The 10,681-nt window shown below is 46.4% G+C and overlaps 1 protein-coding gene across 3 annotated transcripts in view; it reads right to left on the bottom strand.

Annotated features, from left to right (window-relative positions):
* Positions 1-102: 102 nt before the first annotated feature.
* BCL2L13 (BCL2 like 13) overlaps positions 103-10,681 on the bottom strand; it is a 49,770-nt gene continuing 39,191 nt past the window's right edge. For all 3 annotated transcript variants that reach the window (XM_068400660.1, XM_068400662.1, XM_068400661.1), the window contains one exon: positions 103-7,186. In XM_068400660.1, the coding sequence (XP_068256761.1) occupies positions 6,374-7,186 (813 nt within the window). In that variant the 3' untranslated portion in view covers positions 103-6,373. The remainder of the gene's footprint in view (positions 7,187-10,681) is intronic.

Below are 10,681 nucleotides of genomic sequence, written 5' to 3'. Positions count from 1 at the left end.
AAATCTTGCATAAGTAAAACCACCCTTTTTTCTTTTTCTTCTTTTAGTGCCTGCACTGGACCAGGGGGAGGGGAAAAAAGCAGAGAAGTAGTCTACACATAGTTTTTGAAAACTGTACCATTTATTAAAGTGCAACCTGGGGGCATGGTCTTACAGCAGTGTCCCATTAGCAGAAGGAAAAAATGTACATACCCCTTCACTTCAACCGAATATAGGACAATGAAGCTGGAAAGAACTTTCTTTTAAAGGTGGAAACACTTTTATTAACCAAATGGCACAAGAAGCTTTAGACAGTTTTCCCCAAGAGGGCTGCACTTGCATATTAAAAGGAACAATATGACCAGTTCCTTGGATAATGGGTGACTTGAGGACCAGTCAGGGTCTCTTCCCCCAGGCAGGCCCCTTGAGAACAGAATCAGAAATCCCTGCAAGTCCATCACTATCTGCTTACACCCAGCAGAAGCCTAGTAGAAGATGTCCCCTAACATGCACGCTTCAGAGTCAGTCCCATTAGTCTTTGCTACTTAACAAATCAAGTGGCATTCTTTTGGTCTGAGTGGGTTTTAGCTTTACACTTGGAGAAAAGCTTATAATGCAAGTTAAAAATGGGGAGAGACCCCCTAAAGGTATAGCATTAAGATGCATCCTCTGCAGCTTGTTCTGTCCAAGTCAAGTGTTCCTTCCCTCCCCTGCAGATACTGCAGGGAGATCAAAAGCAGCTTCCACTGGAAGCTAACTAACTGTAGCTCCCCCACTTCTACAGCATAACTATAGACCTCTAGCTAGGAGGAAGCAAGTCAGCCTACCTAAGAGACCGAGAGAGGGTCAGCTCTAAGTAGGAAAAAAGTGATAAAGTTATTTAACTTAAGGAGGTGGATCTGAGTGATTGTTGTGGTTCCCTGGCTGTACTGGTAATGCTACAGCTGACCTCTTCCAAGCTGGTGCAGTTCTCAGTCCCCAGCCGAGTACACGAGGCAGGAGAGTTCATTTCAGCAGTCACAAATGGAGCACCCTTGCCTGGAGCTAGCCCTGTACTCCTTGCTCCGTGTGGGCCTGAGAGCTAGTGCTACCAGCATTAAGTAATGGTGGCTTAAAGCTGATAAACCACCCCCCCTCCTTCCTTTTTTTTTTTTTTTCTGGCAATACAAAGCTTGCACTTTGAAGCACAGACACATACATGGAGTCAAAGCAATACTGTTCTTGTAACCTTCCTAGTCCTGAAATTAAGCAGATGAAGCCAAATTTAAGTCATGTACAGCTTCTGCTTTCAATAGGTACAGGAGATAACATGCCTCACCTCTGTGTTTCACTGGGAAACACTTTCTCCTACGGGAGTAGACACTACTCCTATTGTATGTAGTAGACACATATGGATGAGTTGACCTTCACTACATTTCATGCCTGGAATGAGACATTCTACTGAAGACCTGGGCTCTACCTAGGCATGGCAGCTGGGGCTGTGTTCACCCCTCCATGCCCCTCCACTTCACAGCAAAAGAATCTAGTAATTACACTCTTAAATTCTCTAGCATGAGCTCACTCTGGTTCAGTGAATGAGAGACTATGCTGCCAAAGCACTTTTTTTTTTTTTTTTTTGCCAGAATAGCAACATCTATCTTACTAGGGCTTTGCTAGTCCTGCCGTGCCACTGTAGCTGAAATTAAATGTAGGGAAGGCTTACAACCTCAGATTATTTTGTCTACTACAATCATTAAAATGAAAAAAGACCAAACTTCAGAACCTCGCTTGTTTAGTGCTAATGAAACTTTTCATTTGTGACCAATGGAAAGCATTGATTAGTTTAAAAATACAGCCCAAAGTGTAAGCCTAGCTCTGATCAGAGCTATGGGGAGAGGAAGGAAACAGGATTCTGGCAACAGAACTCTTGCCCTATGCAAGAGCACTCAGCGCTACAGCTTTTAACTGTCCCTTGGGCTGCAGATGCCTGAGCACAGCCCCTCACCAGGATGAAAAAAAAATCAAGCCCTCACAAACAGCAACGATGGATTCTTGTAGTAGTAATTTGCTCTCTAGAAGGCAGGTTAGGAAAGAAACAACCAACTGCAAACACCACAGCAACAGGCACTTCACCTCCAGCCACAAGTTAAACTGGTGTTCAAAACCAGGTGCAGCACTACACAAAGATTGTACTTCCCCTGCATCTGCTGGCTCTATGCTAGGAGCTTCTGTTCAGACTGGCAAGTACCTGGAGGAGGCAGCTGCTTGATGATTCACATCTGAATGGGCAGAGGCTGCAGAAGTGTTGCTTTCTTGTCTCTGGCTTGTTTCATTGGGCCAGATCTTGTACTTTAGATCTAAAGTTATTTTCTGTATTTTTCAGCAGCCAAATTATCACCCTGAGAACCCCTACTCATCATCCACCTAGCCCCACAAGAACCGAAAGCTTAAGTTTTCAAGCTGCCTCTCTGTGTGTGCCCAGTAATTGTCTGATTTTTGCCCTAGCTGAGCAGCTTGGCACTGCTCTGCCCACCACAGCCTGGATGTTCTGAAGTTTGTGGGACTTGGGAGGCAGGAGGCTGCCACGCTCTCGCACTGCACACAGCTCAAACAGGCAGGGATGTGACTCCATGTCTGTGGTTTGGGCTTTTGTGCAACAGAGGGATTCTGGGTTTCAGTCTTTGCTCCCAGCCTGTTGTTCCAGGAATGCCTGCTGAAGAAAGCCCTTGGCCAGCTCCCAGCCACAAAGCCCAAGTGAACATAGCTTAAGAGTTAAGCACAACTGAAATTTAAGTTGCACCTTCTCTTGAAAGCCTTCTCCCTGAGAGCTACTTATTTAGCGTGCTACCCACTGCAGGTCCTTAAGTATTTAACATTTTTTGTAGATCCATTCCTCTGCTGTTTTAGCGTCTCAGCTTTAGGGTGCACTGCAGACAAGAATAAAGGGAAGAAAGAATGGGTCCAAGGTAGATATTTTGTTAAGGTACAGGCCACTCGAGGACTGATACTGAGGCACTTTTGGGAAGGGGATAAGCAACACAAGTGAGAGTAATTCTATATGCCCTTTCGTAAGTATATAGCTACTGCCTTTCCTCTGCCAGCTGCAAGAGATCCACTAAGGAGAGGTTGCATCACACTGTTCGGGGTAATTAGACCCTGCAGTTTAGGATTACTTTAATATACTTGGGGGGGGGGGGGGGGTGGCAGGGAAAAACCCTTCGATTTTCTAATTCACACCTGTGACAGCGCAAGCACCCTGGCACTCAAGGCTGTAAGAATGCTGTCGTCTGAGCTTACCTGCCCTTTGGTGACTTCCACAGGGCCTGTCCCAGCTCTGACCACAGGACTCCAAATTCAGTAGAATTCAAGTCCATAACCAACATTTTTAGCTAATGGGAGTGTTCCCAGAGGAAAGAGATGCATACGGTCAATTTTCTAAATGTGTGGGCAGTGGGGTGGGGGAGAAGAGGGTACACATTCTTGTTGACTTGTCAAATCTAAAGACCCTAAAATGAGAAGAATATAAAGAAAGGTCCAAGCAACCAAAACACACAGTGGAGCTGATGCTCCATTAAATGTAGTGACACACAAGGTACTCAAGGCTTTTGCCCCACCATGAAAATGCTTAACAAAACAAAGAAGCCATTTATTTTCCTCACTACTGCTGCCACCTTCTTACTGCTGCATGTGGAAGAAGACATTTAATGCCTAACAGGGCTCCTTGGGCCAACAAGCTAGGGACTTCTTCCCTAGCTGGCGTGGATTCCTTCTTCTTGCCTGTCCTGTACCCATCTCCCACACTACTACTGAACCAACCACCAACAGAGAAGAGCTGAAATAACACACCCGACACGCACACACCACGGTTTGTACACAAGTTATCCAGAGTGTCCAAAAAATCCACCTCTGCTTCAGAGCTCACACGGGTACTTCTGTGTAACCCGCTGTGTGGCTACAGATGGGGGATGTCCTGAATGTAGCTGCATCATCTTCAGTAAGGAGAGGCTGTAGGTTGGGTTAAGAACAGCCCTTCTCCCACAGAGAATGTGCTCGGAGAGGGAAACTGCAGCCATCAGCAAAGCAGCAGGAGAGGGGCAGACCTCCCCAACTTACCGGGCAGTAAAGCGGCCCTTCCAACATAGGAACAACCAGGTACCCACACAGAGTGTGTCACTTGTCGATAAACACTGTTGTGACACGTAAAATGAAGCAAAACTGTAAACATACGTGCACGTCCGCGACAAAAGGAGCATAAAGACACCTCTCCACGCGAGGGAAGCTCCTGTGAAGGGCCAGGAGAGAGAACTGTGATGGTGGGAAGGCAGACACTGGAAAGTCCATGGTGCAAGGAGGTCCCTGCGACCAGTTCTCAGCACGCAGCACAGCAATGAGAGTACGAGCAGGGCACCAGGAAATGACAAAAAAAAAAAGTCAATTCAATTTTGCAACGTGGTAAAGGTGTTTGGTTGGTTGGTTTGTTTTTTTTTTTTCCTGTTAAGGCCAACCTGATACCTTTTGTACATGGAAAAAGAGCTATCAATGATCAACAGTAAAGTCCAGAGCTCCTGATTTAGGTCCACAGCAGCAGTATATACGTGGCAATCCTTCCCCTCGGTATTCAACTTCACACACAGAGTTCAAAATCCAAGAAGTTTTCTAAAAAAATCCACTCTCAAAAAAGCTTAAACAAAAAATTCCTCAGAACCTGCCAGGTTCTTCCTGACTTCCCAGCATCCTTAGGTATGGGTGGGATAGGAAAATGTAGAAAGAATAGCCTAAAATAAGAGAATGTGCTAAAATCTCTTCATTCTCGGATCACTTAAGAACAGGCTCATTAGGAGATGTACTCTAGACAAGGTTACTTAGAAATAAAGTACCTTGTCTTTGTGCTTTATGAAGAGTTAGCTTCCCGTAAGCTCACAGCTTGATTTTTTACATTATCCCGAGTTCCCTTTCACCTCCCTCCCCTGGTCTAAGCCATGGTACCAGCACGAACCCCAAGACGCGTCAGTAGTTTTGCCTGGACAGCCTAAGGTCTCACCCACAAAGCTGCCGTCCGGACAAGGACAGACACACAAATGCGCACGGGAAGAGGAACACCTGCAGTTGGATCCAACGTAACTAACGCGTATGGCAGTACTTAAAAGGTTTCTCTTCCCACACATTTGAAGTGTTGTGACTGCAGGAACAGGGATTTACTTTTGCCAAACTAACTTTCTCACCATTTGTGAACCTGTGAGTTTAGCTAATTACAGATTCAGAGTCACAAAAGACACCGCACTGACCACCACTGCGGGTCAGGTCAGGAACAGGCAGCTAGAGATGTTTAATGCTGTTTTGCTCAGTTACTAGAATCCCTTGCCTCATGTATCTGGGATTCTGTCACAGCCAAGACCAAGTTAGGACTAAATATACTCTGTGCTTAACCTGGGAAAGATGATACAGACTGCAGCGTGATACAGGACAGCAGAGCGTTTAACCTTTGAATTGCACAGGAGGCATCAGCCCCACTTCCATGTAGTTTTGCCATCTCTCTGCTGAATATACCCTGGTGTCAGTACTGATGGGAACGGCACCGTGTCCAGCATGAATGTTGCACTTCTGGTAACTCAAGGGTGGCAGTGAAGTGGGCTGGGCAGGAGCAGAGCAAATGGATTCTCAAACCAGCAAATAGCAGTGTCCCTCCCACCCTCCCGGGCTGTCCAAGCACCGTCTGGGACCTCTCCCCCAGGAACACCAGGATGCTCAGAGATAATACAGCTATAGAGAGGCAGCATCTTTATGGGATGGGGCTCCAGTAAATGTTTGGGGCCAAAACTGGTGTGAGCAAAGAGGTAAGAATAAGCACTCTCCCACAGGGGTTTAGGAGAAACCTGCAAGGTTATGAGGAGCAGTGCTGTACCTGAGAGGAAGCCGAGACAAAAGGGAGACCAGCCTCTCGCTACAGGACGCAGGTTGGCTAATGTTTGTTAGGGGGGCTCGGGGGGCGCGACGGGAAGTGACAAGACAGCACAGCTGCAATAGCGGTCAGTCTGAGAAGCCAAAATCTCCAGGGGTTGGCAGCAGCTGGCTCTCCCCTTCCCCTGGGGATTCTCTGTTCCAGTTCCTAGAGTACGAGCACCCCTTTCTTCAGCACCTGCACTTAAGTTCTTAAATTTGCACAATTTATTCTTTTTTTTTTTTTTTTTAAAAATACCCCTGTACTTTAATCACGAAAAACCAGACCCCGCCCCAATTCTACTAAAAACATGATTGTCCATAGCCAGAGGCTTATTGAACGGCCTCACCCCATCACCATCAGGTTACTCAAATGTCCAATTAAACAGCAGGCAGCTCAACCTTTAGGTAACACAACTACAAAAATTGGATCGTGCTCTCTTCCCTCTCCCCGCTCCTCCTCCTCAAGACAGCTCCGTTACTTTTTCCTAAGCGCCAGCGCTACTCCAACTGCTACAGCTAATATAGCTACCGCAGCAGCCCCACCGTACAGCAATATAGACTTCCCTTCTGGCAATAAGATAGGCTTCTCCTCTGCAGCGGAGGATTTCTCTTCTATTTCTTCCAAATGGCCCTCTTTCCCCACTTTTTTTTCCCCCGGAAGCAGTATTTTCTCAGGTTCTGGTGCAGCCTTTTCTTCTGATGGGGCTACCTTTGGGACAGGTTTACTTAATGCGGGGATTTCAGGTTCAACAAGCTCTTCAGCCACTTTTCCCTTTTCCTCCTGTTTTGTACGCAGAAGTGGGGAGGGATGTGCTTTTTCAACAGCAGCAATTTCAGCTTGTGGTTTTGCTTCCTGTAAAGGAGCAGGGGTTTCTGGAAACGCTGCCTGCGTGGTCTCTGCAGCGACGGCTGACACCGCTGCTTCCTCAATCCCCTCCGGTATCTCTTCCTTCTCCACGTGAACAATATCAGAGTTGGAAGAGTTGTTCTCACTCCTTTCTTCACCCCCTCCGTTGCTGTCCAGGCTTTTGACTTCTTCAGGATCCATGGCCACTTGCTGCCAGGACTCGGGTCCCAGGGAGACTGGCAGGCTCTCTGTGTGCCAGCTCTGACTTGTCGACAGGGAGACGGGCAGGCTCTCCGACTGCCACGACGTGGTCACCGTGGGGGACTCCGGGGGGCTCACCTGTCCCGAGTTGTCACTGGTCAGGATGTAGATGTCATTACTGTCCTCTGCGATGAGCCCGGGGTACTCTTCCTCTTCGGATTCCAACGTAAAGACTGTCCCCTATGAATGAAAAGAAGGACACAACACATGAGCGGTGGCTTCAGCATTACCTCCCCTGTACGGGAAGGAACAGGACACCTGGAAACTAAGCGGGGCTGGAGGAAAGACGAGAAGGCCTCTGCAGGAGCAGCAGCTGCCTGACCTACATTTTAGAAGGGATTAGAAAACCCAGCTGGTCCAGCTGGCATTTCCAGAGAATGGAACCACTTGTAAGAGCTTTGCCGGGAGCTCCTCCTTTCCCTGACGTTATTACAAGCCCAGTACAGCACCAAAACACACCACCTGGGCATTATGAACCAGTGAGCAAGATACCAAAGTCTGAAACCAAACAAAGAAAAAGAAACCAAACACAAGTACGTGAGCCCAGTTGCCCTTTCCCTTTTGTGCAAGTGCTCTGTATTGCTTGTTCATTTTCATCTAACAGTGTTACTCTTACATTAATTTTATTACATTTTCAGTGCCTCCCTGAAGCCTGTATTACAGATTGTTGGTACAAAGAAGAAGTCTACAGTAATTCTAGTAATTTACTAACAACAAATATAGCTATTCTTAAATGAGTTCGCTTTCCAAGACTGGCATTGCAACTTTAGCCACACAGCTTAAGTTAAAAAAACCGAGCACAGACATCCAAAGATGCTGACAGGGTTTGCCTGTTTTTATTTAGCTTGGAAAAATCTGTAGACATCCTAAAAATTTGACAGTGGGCTCCAGTTAGAGAAACTGCAAGTGTACAATACTGACTGACTCCTTCCTTACAGAAAGGACAGCACTGTCGGTCCCAGTCATGTGTGGACTGCTGAGTATGTAACACAGAAGAGATCTGCTTCAAGGGGAAAATTACAAGAGGAAAAGAAAATTAAGTGCAGAAGAAGAACCTAAGATGGGTGTGATACCAAGAATGTAAAAACGAGAGATTGGGGCAGAGAGGAACCCCAAAGTTTGTTATGCCATATAATAGAAGTCTGTGAAACCATTAACAAAGATTCAAATACTCCCTTGCTCCTAACAAAAATGATTTGAACATTTTACCAAGTACTGCAGTGCTGGGAGCCCTTTCCCTGCAAATTCCTCATTCAAGTATCACGCTTTCCTGTTCAGTCCCATCATAACACAAAGAAAAAAAATTAAAAATCAATTTGTTCTCTTTCTCCCTGCTCCCTTCTGCACACAATAGTTCTCCTAAAATACTCCAAGCAGTTGTCCCCCTCGTTTTAAACCCTTCCCAACACCTGTCAATTTGGGGTTTGGTTCTGCTCCAGTCTCCTCTATCAATGGCTTCCCATTCCAAGACACCTCCTCTCTTGTTCCACAACTTTTTACAGATTCACACAGTGGTCTGTGTCAGGAACTCATCCAAGTTAAAAACAAACACATTCTTTATTTTGCTGAGTTGTTTTTAATCCCGATCAGTGTCCAGTTTGGCCCACTGAGACGCTCGAGCATGACTGGGTGGAGCAGGGCCAGCAGCTGCACCTGCTCGCACTGATGCCGAAAGAGCCGAATTGATACCAGTGCCCTGGCTTAGAGAGCAGAAGGAAAATACATTTCAGCTTGGGTAATTCCAACTATCACTTAGTTCCTAATATGCAAGGAGTTCAGGGCCTACAAGTCAATGGTTTCTAACTTCGAGCAGGCATACTCACAGCGCCTGGGCCAGCAGCAATGCACTTGGCTCTCAGGAAAGCACGGGAGGCCCGGACTCTCCACAGACACCGGCATACTCTCCACAGAGGCACTGCAACTCCTCACTTCCCTAGCAGGGGGAAGGATCTCCACACACACAAAAAAAATCCACAAAAAAACCCCAAAAAACAAGCTGGCAGGCACAGGAGAGAGCACAAACACTGCTGGTCACTGGCAGTAGCTGCAGTGAAAGCAACTGAAGCAGGAGCGGATCCCTGGTGAAAGCACCGAACTGGCACTTGAGAGAGCTGTGCAACTTACAGGCAGTAACACTTTAATCTTTCACGGTGGAAATTATTGCCCTATGAATAAACTTTGTGAAAAGGGTGTCAGTGGAGCCTGAGTTGAGCACAGGAGTGAGAGTTCTCTACCCACTCCCCCAAAACACCTTGCCATTTTGCAAAACTTGATGGACCCATTCCTGGAGACTTTTGTACAGCGGTGGAGGCTGTAGTACAGGTCAGCGCTGGGAATGACAAGATTTCATAATGTATTTTGGCAGGGGTGGGATCTAAATCTCATTTTCTCAGCCCTTGGAGTTTTGGAAGGCATTTGTGCACAAGTAAAGGAATCTCACAGAACACTTCAAAAGGAACTTTTTTTCATAAATGCCTTTAAATTGCTTGGGTATGGGAAGCATCATCTGGGTCAGTAACACGTTCAGGAACTCTAAAGTGAAATGGTACACAGAATTCCTCAGGGGAAGGACAAAAGCGATCAAGCCATTCAATAAACACCTAAGTCTTGATTCATAAGAAAATAATAAAGCATTATATTTGTGAAAATGTTCAGACACCACACATACATCAACAAATCCAAAGCAAGTTCTGCTCTGTGAGCAGTGACTGAGAATTCAAGACTCCGGTAACCTCCCGAAAGTCATGTTTCACTAGAAGAATGAAATTCTTTTCAAATGCAGCTCAGGCTATTAAAATAAAATTGAGCTCTACCACCTAGGAGGAAGCAACCAGCATTGCAAAGTAAAGGCATTGGAAAAGAAGAGCCAAGAAGCTTAAGTAAAAGCAGAGGTTACCAGATCCAAAGAGAGCAAATATGGAGCAGTGTGGGCCAGGACTGCTACACAGCCCAGGAGGACAGGACTCCACACGCAGCACTGACCTGCCCTGTTCCAGCAGAGACTCGAGAGCAGCACTGCAGGAGTCAGTCACTGTGGTTAGCTTCCACCGCCCTGTGTTGAAGGTGGAGAGGCAGCCCTGACCTGCCCAGACACTCTGAGATCGTACATTTGCCCCTTTGATCATCAGGATTTTTTCTGGATGTTGCTTAAGTAGGAGATATTTTCACTGCAATGTAAGCTACTAACAGACACCTATGATCATAGCAAATTTTTTATTTCCACAGGCAATACAGACTCAAAACAACGGCAGTTAAACAACAAAATAACTAGGGGTAAAACCTGCAGTCTCATGAAGCTCTGTACTACCCTCTTCTCTGCTCAGCTCTACCCTTCCACAAATCTGAATCAATTTATTTCCCACCCGCAGCACATCACAACAAACCAGACTACATCTGTGATCTGACGCTAGCAAAACCAACAGGGACACACACAGCTGATAACAGCTCTGCTCTTAACGTACCGCTGGAAGTGCACCCATGCTGCTGTGACTGGTTCCACGTGAAGCATATAAAAAAACCATTCCGAACCCACACTATGCTTCTACGGGCTTGTGAGCTCTGGCGATTGTAGCCAACTTCTTTTCAGTAATAAACTAAAAAAAGCACCAACTAGGGCCACATTCGGACGGCCTAAATTCCCCTGAAGTCATATAGCGCACAGTGGGGAAAGGCAAG

This window comes from Nyctibius grandis, chromosome 5 (assembly GCF_013368605.1).
Source record: "Nyctibius grandis isolate bNycGra1 chromosome 5, bNycGra1.pri, whole genome shotgun sequence".
NCBI classification, from domain to species: Eukaryota; Metazoa; Chordata; class Aves; order Nyctibiiformes; family Nyctibiidae; genus Nyctibius; species Nyctibius grandis.
Note: the sequence above shows the minus strand (reverse complement) of the source record. Positions and strands in the feature narration are given on the sequence as shown.